Here is a 14,960-nt window from a genome sequence, read left to right as displayed (position 1 = left end):
CAGAAAAATAAATAAATAAAAGCAAACTCATGACTCTCGGGTAGAATATTACCCTGGAATTCTCACTCAATAAACCTGGAGACTCAAGGCTGTAGTGGATGCTGTTACCACCCAGATTCCTTTACCTGCACAGGGATGTCCTAACTGCTGAGAGCCCCCTGGGGCCCTGATCCTGACCAAAGGGAGTCAACCTTACCAGAAACCCATCTGCCCCAGGCAAGACCAACCGGTCCCTTTGCTCCATCTGGGCCTGGGTCTGCCATATATTGCACTCCACCAAGCCTGCACTCCTGGCTCCCCCGACATGTGGGCCTCAGCCAGCCTGCCGGGCAATAAATACCCTGCTCTGCCTGTGCTCTCAGGGTGCCTGGAGACAGAAGCTACTCAGAACTAAAAATGTCCTCTCATAGTTGCACAATTTGTTAGTCACTGGTCCCTACAATATCTTGCCCTGGGCAGGTCTAAAACCAGCACATGTATATCTAAGATCAGAGAAGCAGAGGCTTAAAGGATGTGTGACAAAGATCACAACTGTTTGTGGATCTGAATATGAACATAAGTATGTTCAATTCCTGGCACTATTTGCAAATTACATAAACTTGAGCAAGAAACCTATTTCTCTCTGCTTCCTTACCATAAGCCAGAAGTAGCTCACTCTTGTAATCCTAGCTACTTGGGATCAGAGTGAGAATGGGAGGTTTACAGTTTAAGGCCAAGGCAGCCACCCCTCCCCTCAAAAAAGACTAGCTTCATAGAAGGGAAGATGGACGCAGTGGCTCATGCCTGTGATCCCGGCAAGCGCAAGAAGCCCAATGTAGCAGGTCCCAGAAACAAGGCCCTATTCTAAAAATAACCAGTGAAAAAATAGGGATGTCGTCACAGCTCAGCAGTAGACCACAGCTCAGCAAGTGCAAGACCTGAATTCAAATCCCAAATACCATCCGATAAAAAGTTTAAAAAAATATATCTAAAACTAAGAGTGTTCAAGATACTGGGTATTACGCCTGTAATCCTAGCTACTCAGGAGGCTGAGATCTGTGGATCGAGGTTCAAAGCCAGCCTGGGCAGGAAAGTCTGTGAGACTCTTATCTCCAATAAACCACCTGAAAACCGAAGTACTGTGGCTCAAGTGGTAGAGCGCTAGCTTTGAACTGAAGAGCTGAGGGACAGCGCTCTGGCCCAGAGTTCAAGGCCCACAACCGACAAAAGAAAAATAAAAAAGATCCTGGGTTCCTATGAGTCAGGTGAGACAGCTATGTGCCTTTGGAACACTGACTTTCTCTCTGGTTTTCACAGTTATAAACGTACCTCAGGTTGGAGAAAGATGAGAAATCCTGCCAGGATGGTACTGCTCACAGCAGCTCTGCGCCTTGGCGCCATTTCACCAGCAGACAGCAACTGTTCCCTCCCCTCCTCACCTGGCGCCAAGGATTTGGGATTTCCTGGGAGTTCTAAAGATGACTCTGTGATCACATGTAACCTGCCGTGGAGTTATTTCTGAGAACGAATAAATATGCTTTCACATAACAAAATACCATGAACTTCCCTTTTATTTTTTTACGATGAAAAGACCTGTTGCCAGAATTTAGTCTATCTCCAATCCTTGCTGAAACTGCTTAGTAGACTTAGTATCGGAGACCCAGCCTCTAGTGAGAGCTGACCTGCTAATAAGGCTCAGAGCACAGGCATGTCAATCTTGTGGTTTGAGGCTATCAAATTGGAAATAGGGAGCTGGACACTGGGTGTGATACACAGTTCCAGCACTTAGGAAGGGGAGGCAGGTTGCAAGTTCAAGGACAGCCTAGGTTATGTAATGAGTCATAGTCTGCTCCCATCCCCCCACCCAAAAAAAAGGAGAGGGAGAAAATAAATTAGTGGACTGGGTGAGACCCTGGGTTCAACTCCTCACCCTTCACCCTCCCCCCCAAAAAAAGGTAAATGGCTGGGAATGTGGCTCAAAATGGAGACCCAAGGCTGAGCAAGCCTGAGTCCTCAGATCAATCAATTCCTAATACAGCAACAATAAATCAGACACAAAATTCAGAAATAAACCAACACCGGCTTTAACAAAATGTTCCAATTTAGCCAAGCACTGGTGGCTCACAGCTGTAATCTTAGCTGCTGTTAGCTAATCTTTCCTCTCTGAGCTGGCTTAAAGTCCATGAGATTCATCTCCCCAATTAGCCAGCAAAAGGCCAGAAATGCGCGCACGTGCACACACGCACGCGCACACACACACACATGCACACACACACACACACAAGCTCCAATTAGAACTCACATCCCACTTTCTATGATCCCGGGCCAAAACCCTTCTCTGACAGCTGCACACACAATTTTTACTTTGAAACATCACTGTTACTTATTTAATAGTTAGCCCGGGAGAAGAAGTGGTTTAGAGAAAGCACTCATCTTTTTGTTATCAGCAAACTCTGCAGCTCTGAAAACTATATCCCATTTCACCCAAAGTGAAAAAATAAAGGGCCAAAGCCTGCTAGTTTGGCACTGGACCAAGAAAGGTAAAAGGTCAAATGAGCTTCCCAATGCATGGCCGGAAGTAACTGTGTAGAAAGAGGATTGGAGGATTTATTTAGTGACTTTGTAGTCACTCAGCTATAGCCAAATTGAAACCCTGTGAACTGCTCCCAACACCCAGCGTGGAAGTCCAGAGGCCGAGTCCCCAGAACATCCACACACTCTCCTGGGACGGACGGACGGACAGACCAAGCCGCGTTCTGACAGACCAGTGGCCTGAGGAAATAAGAGGTTAAGAGACCATTGTTTTTCTATTTTTATAATATTTTATATAACTCATAAAACAGTGCTTGTATAAAAATTCACACAGGGTTGCTAGAGAGCATACAATTTCCAAAAATGTCCTGGGTTTTTGTTACATTCAGTTTTCTAAGGATGCACTCAAATAAACGGTGAAATGCAGACATTATGTGGTATTATCTTTGGTAAAACTATTCTCATTATTTTGTCTCCTCACAGTATTAACTCTGATATCCACTTTGTGCAGGGTCTGCTCTTACTAGGATGTCAGAAAAACATTAAGGCTGGACCTACAACAGGCAAAGGTTTCCAAACCACAGCCACAGCCCTGAGCCCTGCCCCCCACTTCAAGCCTGTCCATCTCCAGACAAGCAGGGTAAGAGCTTGATGACCTCCAACCTCCCTCCCAACAGGACAGGAAGTGAAACTTTAAAGAAGTGGGAATGGGGACTGAGGCCATCTTTACAGGACCAAAGTGGCCATGCTGTGGTCAAGCCAGTGGCTAATAGAGCCACCACTAAGTAGATCCCATTGGTTGATGATTGCTGCTGACCACCCTCCCCCCCACCCCAAACTTAAAAGGAAAGATGGGTTTGGGCTGACATTGAAGGGGGAGGGCACACTAGTGCTAATGACACTAGACGTGACTTATTCCCTGTCAAAGTTAGTCATCATGTAGACACGGCCACGTGAACTGAAGCAGGATTCGAACAGCTTGTACATTCATGTCTATTTTCATACATTCTTTAACAATTTACTAACAGGAAACCATGACCACTACCCACCTACTGTGACTATTTTACTTAACATCAGAATGTGTCTGTGCTAATTCGTTAAGAGTCCTCAGGATAGAGGTAAAAAAAATAATCATCCAAAACACAAACAAGTAAAAACCAAAGAAACAATTTGAGGGTAGAGACAGGAGGAGGAAAAATGGGAAAGAACCAAGGAAGGGGTGACATTGACCAAGAAGCATTGTACGCATAACTTGACTTACAGAATTGTAACCCCTTTGTACAACTACTTAATAAAAAATAAAAATAAAAACCAAACAACCTAGACGGGGGGAAGTAAAGAGGTTGCCAACAGATCTTACGGAACATTAGATTCTGAAAAAAAAGTAAGACTTTTGTACTTCTATTGCTTCATGTTAAAACAAACAAACAAACAAACAACATGCCCACTGGAGCCACCTGTATGGATGGAGAGTGAGGACGCCATACAGACAGAACACAGCCCAGGGGACAGGAAGTGGCTCCCAGAGTGCATCTGCCTCTTTACGGAAAGGAACTGTAGGATTTTTTGGGGGGTGGGGGTGGGAGGAGAGGAGAGGCCCTACATGGGAAACACCAAAATAGTTTCCAAAATTTTAACATGTTCTAGGCTACAAAAAGACATTTAATTCCTTGAACCTGTTGATTTCTCTAATATGAGTAGACAGGAATTACGAAGTAAAATGATTGTGCTTCTGAAGCTACAAGGTCACAGTCCACCCTCTAGAAAACAGGAGCTTTCACATGGCTTGGAATCCTAGAAACCGGGACAAACTCCACGGGGCCCCCACCAGCCATCTTTGGGTAGGGCACGTGCATGTGTGCATGCGTCTATGGTGAAGAACTAAGGCATAGAGAAAGGTCCAAGTAAGGGAGGAAATGAGTCTCCTGACTGCCATCATTTCTTTCCAGGCACAAAGTCTAGCTTGTTATTCATACAGCACTGGCCTTCTTTCTTGCTGAAGGTTTTAAGGAGAGACGTGTGTGTGTGTGTGTATGTGTGTGCGTGCACACACATGGGTGTACCTGTGTACACATGGGAATAGGCATGGAGTAAGGGGTGGGGGGTTGAGGTGATTATGAGACTCATGAAGTCACCGCAAATTTCTTAACTTCAATAATTCAGGTTTACAGTTGCAGTCAAAATCATCTGCCAAGGTCACTGAACAGCAGCTTCACATGGTTCAAATTTCTGTGTTTTATCTGTCTTTTAAAAATGCCCCATCGATTCAGGCAAACTTGTCATATAGCCACTGGAGCTAAAGTTCTTAGGTATGTGAAGAAAGTTCACAGATCATCTCTATTATTTCTGCATTTTCAGGTAGCAAAATATTAAACAATTAGGTTATTAACTCTGTAGCCTCACACATAGGCTTTGTGATTCTCATGGGTGAGACAAGTCGTTTTCTGGTGAGATGCACTGTTTGCAGTACACTGCTTCTTTTTCCTCTTGGACACTAGGTCCTCGTGCAGACTAGGTAAAAGGACTGGGCCTGGTGGGGAGTTTCCCAGTTAGTGGTCCTGGAGCGCAAGCAGCAGGGAGAAAGAGATGTGCACCTAGTTGCCAGGAGAGGGGCCAAGGTAGGACAGGAGAACCTTTTAGGGGGTCTGAGGCGGGGCAGAAAGGAGACACAAGAGCCTGGTGTGAGATGACTTATATCCTTCCAATACTAGGTGTCCTCAAGAGGGCTCCAGGCCTGGGCCCACCCCAGGGGAGTAAGGAGCCAACAGTGAAGTCTGAGGGACTCACCACACAGCTCCCAGAACCCCAATTGTGTACAAATACCCACACGGAAAGTAAACAGTTCTCAGTGGACCCAAAGGGGCCCAGCTTTAAATCAAACAGAAAACCCAATGCCCACACACATTGCTTTCCAAGGAAATGTGTCTGCCCCTCTAAACCCAAATCCACGCATAGAGGGGCTTGGGGGGGGGGGGGTCATGGGAAGATACCATGACAGGAAAACACTGTGCACGCGTGCTTCCACGTCTATCTACATTCATCTCATCATCCAGTGTTCTCGTCTACAGACTGAGCACATTCTACCTGAGGCAAGGGCGCACAGGCCACACTGCCCACAATCCTCCTGGGGCCATGGTGGAAGGGAAAACTGGCCCCTGGTAGGGCAGGCCTTTATGCTGTGGCTCCTCCCTCTCCTACCACCCAAAGGGCACCCTGACTCTTCCCACGTCAGATGTGAACTCTACGGTGAGAAGCACCAGCACTCTGTGTGCCACTGGAAGCTACCATTATCTACCATGTTGGAACACGGCACTGAAAAATATTTTTTTGATAAAACTGAAATTTTTTTTAAAAATCACAGCAAGTGAAGTCATCTCACAGTACTTCATCTCAAATACTTAAAAAAAATTTTTTTCCCTAAAATGGCCCCCAAGAGCTCAATGATACTTTTTTTTTTTTTAAGGGAGGAGTAAAAAATGGAAGATGCAAAAATGGAAGGAGGAACAGGTTGCCTGGTGTGCCTTCTGAATGGTGAGCACTGGCGAGGGCTGGCCAGGCCAGAGGAGAGGCGGCCACTGGACCGGGCCCTTGCTCACAGCTTGACATCCCCCCCTCCAACCCGGCCTGCGCCACCCAGGGAACACAGCACAAAGAATACAAGAGACCAAACTCAAGGCTTCTTTCTTGTGGTTGGGTGGGTGTTTAGGTGTGCAAATGGAGGAAGCCACTCCCCACTGACATAAGGTGCCTGCCCGTGGATGCCATGCGTGTGCTCCAAAGTGACACTCCAGTCCCCAGGGCGCCCAGGCTCAGCCTCCAGGGCCCCACGTCTCTGGGCAGCCCCTCCCCGGGGCCGGTCACTTCTCGACTTTCTTGGCCTTCTTGAGGATGTCGCACTTTTTCCGGTTGGGGCGGCGACACCGCTCGTCGATGCTGGGGATACATTCGTAATGCCACACCTCCTCCATCTTCTCCACGGGGTAGACGGCCTCCACGTAGTGGCGGATGAGGCGCAGCCGCGTGGGGTCCAGCTGCTTCTTGTTGCAGGCTCCGGAATGGTTGTACTGCAGCCGCAGGTTCTCGGCGGTGAAGAGTTCGGGGAAGAGCCTGACCAGGAGGCGGGCGGCGAAGTTGCCCACGGACAGGCTCTGCTGCACGATCTCGCGCACCTCCTTGTCGGACAGCAGGTAGGGGGAAGGCACGGGGAAGTCGGGCGAGGGCACCACCAGCTCCTCCAGGGGGATCTTACAGAAGTCTTTGCTGCTCCTTTCCGGGGGCAGCGGGGGCCCCTCGAACTCCTCCCGGAACTTCTCGGGCTTGACCGGATATCCGGCCAGGTCGGCGCCCTCGGGGCCCGGCACGTGCACCTTGCGCTGCTGCTGGTAGGAGCGCCGCTGCTCCGTGTCGCGCCGGCGGCAGCGCTCGTCCAGCTTGCCCACGAACTCCAGCGTCCACACGCGGTCGTTCTTGGCCCGCGGGTAGAGCAGCTGCACGTAGTGGCGGATCAGCTTGATGCGGGTGGGGTCCAGCTGCTTCTTGCCCAGGGAGCCGCTGCAGTTGTACTGCTTGCGCAGGTTCTCGTGGGTGAAGAGCTCGGGGAACAGGTGCACCAGGAGGCGGGAGGCGAAGTTGCCGATGGACAGGCTGCTCTCGTAGATGCTGCGCAGCTGCTCCTTGCTCAGCAGGCAGTCGGCGCCCGGCACCTCGAAGTCCGGCTGCGGGATGTCCAGCTTGTCGAAGTCGATGGGCACCAGCCAGATCTTCTTGGAGCGCCGTCCGGGTCGCTCGCCCTCGAAGCTGTCCTCCACCTTGACCACGGAGATGTCGGGCAGGCCGAAGGAGTCGTAGCAGTCGTCTCTGGCGGCGTCGCCGTCGCTGCCCGCCTCCAGCCCCAGCCCCTCCAGCTCGTCGTTGAGGCGCTGGGCGCACTGCTGCCGCCAGGCCTCCTCTTCCTGCATGTCGGGGAAGTAGATCTCCGTGTAGTTGCGGATGATCTGCAGCCGCTGCGGGTCCAGCTCCTGCTTGCCGCCCTCCCCGTAGCAGCTGTACTGCTCGCCCAGCTTGCGGTGGTCAAAGAGCTCCGGGAAGAGCCGGTGCAGGAGGAACACGGCAAACTCCCCCGGGGAGGACACTTCGTCCAGGAATTCCGTGAGGTCCTGCGTGTCCACCACGTGGTCGGAGGCGATGGTGCTGCTGCGGTCCAGAGACAGGGCCTCCTCCTGGTCCTTGTTGTCCAGGAAGTGGCCGCCGTCCACCTGTTCCACTTCAAAGAAGTTGGGGACCTGGCCGCTGGGCTTGCTGTCCTCCATCTCCCGCTGGGCCCAGAAGCGGCTGAAGAAGTCGTTGAGCTGCGGCAGGCACTCGGCCTGCCACACGGCCGTGTCCTTCACCGACGGGTAGTACACTTCCACGTAGTTGCGGATCAGCTGCAGGTGCAGCGACTCCAGCTTCCGCTTGGTGGCAAAGCCGCAGGCGCTGCAGCCCCGGGAGAAGTCCACGTCGCTGAAGAGCTCCGGGAAGAGCTGCACCAGCAGGCGGCAGGCCAGGTCGCCCCCCGACAGGCTCTGGTCCACGATCTGCTTGAGCTCGGCGGCGGTGAGCTGGTACTCCGGGGGTGGCTGGAATTTCGCCACCAGCTCGGTGGGGCTCACCTGCTTCTTGATGCGGCTCACCTCCAGGGAGAGCAGGTCCACCTTGCTGTGCAGCTGGGACATGTTGGACGTGAGCGTGTTGAGCATGTAGAACATCTTCTGGATGAGGAAGTAGATGTTGGGCTCGCCATCCGCGGCCGCCCCGGAGCCGCCACCGTCCCGCTTGGGGGCCTCGCTGGGCAGCCGCAGCGGGGAGGGGCTGCTGCTGGAGTTGGCCTTCTCCAAGAGCTCGTAGGTGCTGAGCAGGTCCGCCGTGGGGGGGTTCTTCTTCTCCATGATCTTGTGAGAGATGCTGTACAGGGGCTTCTTGTAGGAAGGGGCGGTGGCATCGCTGCAGGGCTCCTCCTCGCCGGGCCACGCAGGGGCGCTGCTCCTGCTCCTAGCAGCTTGCTCTCCGTTGCTCTGGCAGGGCGAGCTGCTCTCCCGGGTCTGCATGCCCGCCAGGAGAGCCTGCAAAACAACGTTCCCCCAGCGTTAGTGGCTATGCGGACGTAACTACGCTAATATGCTGAGGGCCAGGCCCCGCCCAGGGTCGGTGCTTCCCTCATCCCAAACACCCAGGAATGGATCACTAATACGCATGCGCAGCATGGTGCCAAACCCCAAGGAAGGGCTCCAGCTGGACCCAGAAGGCACACCTTCCTAGAGAACACCATGGCTGGACTTCCTGCACCACAGCCTGGCAGGAGGCAGGGCACAGATGCTGGCAAGGCCAAGGAAGAACTGGTCCAATGACAGGAGAGAGGCCACAGAAACACATGGGGCCCCTGTGGCGGCTGGCCATGGGCAGGTCAGCTCACTCCTGTCTCTAGAAGCCCACGAAGACAGCCAGAGGGTCGTTTTAGTTTCCATGCCTCTGGGACAGCAGGGAGGCCTACGGGGAAGATTTCTCGACAGTGCACCCGGCCATGCACAGAACTAGGGTCTGCTGCCGACTCTGTGCTGCCCAGACTCACTCTTACCTCAAGTCAGAAATGGGCTGGCCCAGAGCACTACAGCTTGTGCACTGTGACATTCTGTAAGCCACAGGGCTTCTGGGGCTTATAGGTCTGTCTCCTTGCTGAGTCAGCAGCCTTCCTTAGCCAAAATGCTCCAAACCTCCTTAGACCAGGTTCTGGGAGAGACTGAAACTCTACCTTCTCAATTCACCCAAGATGACACATCCAGAAGCCCATTCTTGGAGGCTCAAGCTACCCTTCAAAGCTTCAGCTGCGAAGCCAAGCTCCATCATCACCTGGGAACCAGAGCTTGCACAGCTTTCCTTAACCCCTCGGCAGACTCCGCCGGGAGGTGGGGGAGGTGCACCGACTGCTACTGGGGCTTAGACTCAGGGCCTCCAGCTCTCTCTTAGCGCTATGGCTTAAGGTTAGGGTTTTTACCAGCTGATCTGCACCTCTACTTCTTGGCTTTTGGCTAGCTAACTGGAGATAAAAAGTCTTGCATTTGACTGTCCGGGCTGGCTTCAAAGATGGATTCTTATATTTCAGCTTCCTAAGTACCTAAGATTACCACCACTGTATGGTTTAATAGATTTAATGTCTCTGTATATGGAGGACAGGTGATGTGTGACAGAAGTTCAGAACAATTTGGTAGAGAAGGCTGGGTAGAGTGAATGCTTGCATGTACAAGTTCAATGCCCAGTACCACAAAATAAACAAAAAACCACAAACTTCAAAATCAATTTTTGTGAATAAGGATAGTTTTAAGTGATTCTGAACAGCCTATCTATATGCAAAATGAGTATCAGTTATAGTCCAAACTTTACACTTTATACAAAATTAACTTAAAATGGACCATAGACTTAATCCAAAGGGAAGAGGAGACATTATCCAAAAAGAAATGTACTTGCCAGGCACCGATAGCTTATGCCCGTATTCCTAGGTACTCAGGAGGCTGAAATCTGAGGATCACAGTTTCACACCAGCCGGGGCAGAAAAAGTGCCCTTAAGATTCTTATCTCCAACTAGAAAACTGGTAGTGCCATGGCTTAAAGCAATAGAATGCCAGCCTTGAGCAAAAACCTCAGGGCCAGTGCCCAGGCCCTAAGTTCAAGCCCCACAACCAACAACAAAAAAAGGAATGGTTCAAAGCCAGCCTAGTCTGGGCAGGAAAGTCCATGTGACTCTTATCTCCAACTAACTAAAAGCCAGAAGTAGAGATATGGCTCAAGTGGTAGAGCACCAGCCTTGAGCAGAAAAGCTAAGAGACAACACCCAGGCAAGGGGACTGGGGGAGGGAGAGGGAAAATATAAACATATAAAAAAGATGCTCAGTAGTAGTTTCATGCAAATCAAAGCCACATCACTCCCACCAGGATGAATGTAACCAAAAAGACAGATGATACTGATGCCGGAGAAACAAGACTCACACACCCTGCTGGAGGCAATGCAAAATGGGGCAAACACTTTGGGACACAGTTTTGCAAAATGTCTTTAAAAGTATACATGGATCATATGATGTAGTTATATTGTGTCTCAGATTTTATTTACCAAGCACAACAGAAGACTGTGCACACAAGTGTTTATGGAGGCCATATTTGCAAATAGCTCCAAACTGGAAAGAAATGAAGCTTTTATCAAAATAAATAATATAAATTATTAGATTCATGCAATATAACTGTACTCAGAAATTTAAAAAAAAAAAAAGAGTCAGGCCTGGGAAAGTGACTTAGTGGTAGAGTGCTTGCCTCGCATGCATGAAGCCCTGGGGTTGATTCCTCAATACCACATAAACAGAAAAAGCCCGAAGAGGCTCAAGTGGTAGAGTGCTAAGCTTGAGCACAAAGAAGCTCAGGGACAATGCCCAGGTCCTGAATACAAACCCCAGGCCTGGCAAAAAAAAAAGTCATAGGTGACAGATTGCAAAAATAACTATACTGAGTGAAAGAAGCCACAAGAGGATCACAAGGCTGGTGCTGTGGCTTAGTGGAGGAGCACTTTCCTAGCATGTACAAGCCACAGAGTTTAATCCTCAGCATGCCCCTTGTGAAGAAGCCATGCTATAGGATATGTATAAAATTCTACATTATGTAAATATAACTATAGTACAGAAAACAGAGTAGCCTGGGGGTGGCCAAGAGGATACAAGGGGAAAGGGATGTGAGAGCTTTAGTAGTTAATCTATCTATAACTGCTGATTGGTACACACATCAGAGCTCATCGATGTGTGTACTTTAAATTGTACTCGTCACGGTACTTCAGTTATACCCTGATAAACCTGTTTTTGACAAGTTGAATTTGACACAGAAACCATACTGGAATATATTTTGGTAAGGTTTATTAAGCAGTCAGGCTAATTAGTGAGCACTGGCAGCATCGGGGGAGCATGGAGACTTGAAGCTCAAAGCCTTTGCTTCCACTGATACATGTATGCCTCGGGTAAACAGAGACAAGACTGGAACAAGAACCAAGTGCAGCTTGGGATGCTTCTTCCACACCTGGGTATATATGCACTCTTTCTGTCTTTTTCTCCCTCCCTCCCTCCCTCCCTCCCTCTCTCTCTCTCTCTCTCTCACACACACACACACACACACCCTGAGAAACAGGAAGAGGAGTGGGCAGAGCAGAAAACCTTGATCCCCTAATGCAATGTGCTTTGAACTATAGGTTATTAGAAGACAAAATGGTCCACTGGTCATTATCACTGTAAGAAAAAAAGAGAGAAGGAAAGAAGTAAAAAATCAAAGAGAAGGAAAAAAAAAGAAACAGCACTCAAGCAGAGCATGCTGAACAAAGTAAATAAATCCTGGCACACCTTGCCTTATTTCCATCTGAGCGTCTACGTACCTAGACTGTGCAGGTATCCCACGGCGGAGCAGCTGCACTGCTCTGTGAGGTGGGCTCAGACCTGTGATCCTGCTGCCAGAACTGCCCTAACAAACCCACAACGCCTCACTGGCTCATGCCGCACACTGCATTCTCCTCTTAGCAATTTCTCCACCATACAGTTGTATTACTTCAAAATAATGCTGAAGGTGCCAGGGATCATGGGATTACTATGAGGCTTTACCAATACTTAACCACCTTAGGAGCTATTTTAGAAAAGGACGCTTACAAGCAGTCCCTTTGGTATTTAAAGTAGAATTTTGTACAGTAAGTCACATACTCTGCAGCAAGAGTATGTGTTCTGAGTTGGCTGTGTACAGCACCAGCCTTGATCAAAAAAGCTAAGGGACAGTACCCGGGCCCCAAGTTCAAGCCCTAGTAGCAGCGCGTGCGCGCGCGCGCGCACACACACACACACACACACACACACACACACACACACACACACACAAGTATAGGGAAAAGTTACAAGGGAACTGGCTGAATACTAACAACTGCACTGACCACATCCCACAGAGGCAGGAGAGGCAACTAGAAATGGCTTTGGCAGCTGTCAGCCTCCTTAATACAAAATATTCCATTTCCAAGGCATGTGAGGAGCATTGCTGTCAACAGAAACTCTGACTCTACTGCTTGAACAAAAGCTGGAACAACAGTAGAGGGCAACATTTCCCACCCCCAGAAACCTCTACTACACAACCCAACATCCAAACAACACAAGCCTCAGAGAACAGCTTCTTCCACATCCCCACACTGACGTCCTGTCAGCTCAGAGCTCTGATTCATTCCACAAACGCTGCCAAGGCGACGATGGGCTGGCTGCACTCGCTGCCAATGATAAAATCTCAGCTCAGCTGTCTAGGAGTATCAAGAAATCTTTAAATCTGGGCTACTTGGCACCAGGTATCTGGTTGACTCTGTTCCCAATTCTCCGAGGCTCCTCTTCCAACCATATGGGGACTCTGCGGCACAGCTCAGCTCTGCAATGCCAGCAGCTCGCTTAGATCTTGATTGAACACCTGTAGCCTCACCAAGGAATGCCCCAATTTCTCAGCTGGAAAATGGAGTGGAATGAAGAGAGGCTGATGCTTCGATCTAGTCAGGGGTAAGCAGATCATCAAAGAAGGATCCAGGCCTCCTTGACAGTCTCATCCTAGAGTCTGGACCACCACAGAGATGTTGTAAGTATCAGACATCTCTGTCAGGCCTCCAGAACCAAGAGCTGTCACTGAATGCAGTTCAAGGAATGACTAAATGGTGCCCAGACAGTCAGCAAAGTGGAACACCAAGAAAGCAGCATGCCTTTGAGAAGCGGAAGAGTGGAGAATGAATGTGATCTCAAGGGCAGGCCACGCGCAACAGCAGCGAGGGGCTGCCACCACCTTCCTGGGAGAATCTTTGAATTTTCAAAACAATTTCCCACTTTCAACACAATCCTCCTTTTCTTCCTCCTTGTCAGTGACCAGAGCTACCTAGTAATATGTCTGGAAGAGTTATATGCCCCCAGTCCTAGAAAAAAAAAACTATTCCCATTGCCCAGACACTGAACGAGGTCCTGGGCACACAGGAATGAGACATGCTTCTTCTCTTATGGCCCTTCTTCTTAGGCCACCCCTCTGCTGCCAACAGCAAGTGGTGAGGGTTAAAAAAGTGCTAAGGAACCCCCAAAAGCAAAAACCTGGTAAGACAGCAACTACAATGAAAGGCGAAGAGGAAGACCAGAAGAGACAACAAAATAGTAGTGCACGAGGCCCCTGAAAAACTTAAGCAGCCTTCAGGGCCACTAGCACAGTAATTAAGTGCATCTGGTCCAGAATGGAACAGGCTTGAGTGTGAACTTCTCTGAGTCTCCTGGCTGGGAACAGGGCCAGCACCTCTCTGCTCCTTACAGCCCCCTGGCTTGTCCCACAGATGCTCAGATAGATCTGTATTGCAGGAGTGAGACAGCATGTCTTGTTATCCGACCTCGATGATGTTGTAGAATCAAAACAAACCAACCACTGGGTGCTGGTGGCTCACACCTGTAATCCTAGCTACTCAGGAGGTTGAGATCTGAAGATCACAGTTCAAAGCCAGTCCGAGCAAGAAAGTCTGAGACTCTTATTTCCAATTAACTATCAAAAACCAGAAGTGGTGCTGTGGCTCAAGTGTTAAGAGTGCTAGCCTTGAGCTGAAGAGCTCAGAGACAGTGCCCAGGCCCAGAGTTCAAGACCCACCACTGACCAAAAACAAAACAAAACAAAAAAACCCACAAGCAACCCAGGAGAGCAAACCTGGAGTCTCTGCCTGGCATACAGCTCTGAGTATCACGATCACAATTGTGAAGGAAACACGATTACCAATAAAAACTTGGGTACTCACTTCCCACATCGGCTATGCTTGCTGGGTCTGCAGCCCTTTGGTGAAGGTGCCAAGTTGAGTCTTTTTTTGGTCGGGCTTGGGCTTGAACTCTGGGCTTGGGCGCTGTCCCTGTGCTCTTCAGCTCAAGGCGAGCGCTCTACCACTTGAGCCACAGCACCACTTCCGGTTTTCTAGTGGTTTATTGGAGTCTCACGAACTTTCCTGCCAGGTCTGGCTTTGAACCATGATCCTCAGATCTCAGCCTCCTGAGTAGCTAGGATTACAGGCGTGAGCCACCAGTGCCCGGCTTCTTTCTAAACTTTCATAAGACGCAGGTGACAATGGAGCCGTATATATTAAAGGCATTACCTTTTTGTAAATAGTAAGGACTGGGTAATAGATGTTCCATAGTGTTACTTTTCTCTCCTGTGTATTACACCAGGGTGAGAATGAGGGTGGTAGAAATCATTGCTACTCCAGTGTCTGCAGCCTAGTAGAAGACTCCCAACAGGCCATTTTCATATGCAGATGACTCGTAAACGCAGTGACAATGCAGTGAGGCTTCTCTGCAAAGACTGTGTAGATGTAAGAGCTAGTGCTAACCAACCTAGCAAGAAGAAGAAAAGAACACAAA

At 49.6% G+C, this 14,960-nt stretch overlaps 1 protein-coding gene across 1 annotated transcript in view; it reads right to left on the bottom strand.

Annotated features, from left to right (window-relative positions):
• Positions 1 to 6,109: 6,109 nt before the first annotated feature.
• The window catches only part of Bend3 (BEN domain containing 3), a 13,886-nt gene continuing 5,035 nt past the window's right edge, over positions 6,110 to 14,960 (bottom strand). Inside the window, exon 3 of the mRNA XM_013022406.1 lies at positions 6,110 to 8,612. Within this exon, the coding sequence (XP_012877860.1) occupies positions 6,369 to 8,612 (2,244 nt within the window). The 3' untranslated portion in view covers positions 6,110 to 6,368. The remainder of the gene's footprint in view (positions 8,613 to 14,960) is intronic.

The sequence above is a fragment of the Dipodomys ordii genome, unplaced genomic scaffold, assembly GCF_000151885.1.
Source record: "Dipodomys ordii isolate 6190 unplaced genomic scaffold, Dord_2.0 Scaffold62, whole genome shotgun sequence".
NCBI lineage: Eukaryota > Metazoa > Chordata > Mammalia > Rodentia > Heteromyidae > Dipodomys > Dipodomys ordii.
This window is presented reverse-complemented; position numbering and strand designations above follow the sequence as displayed.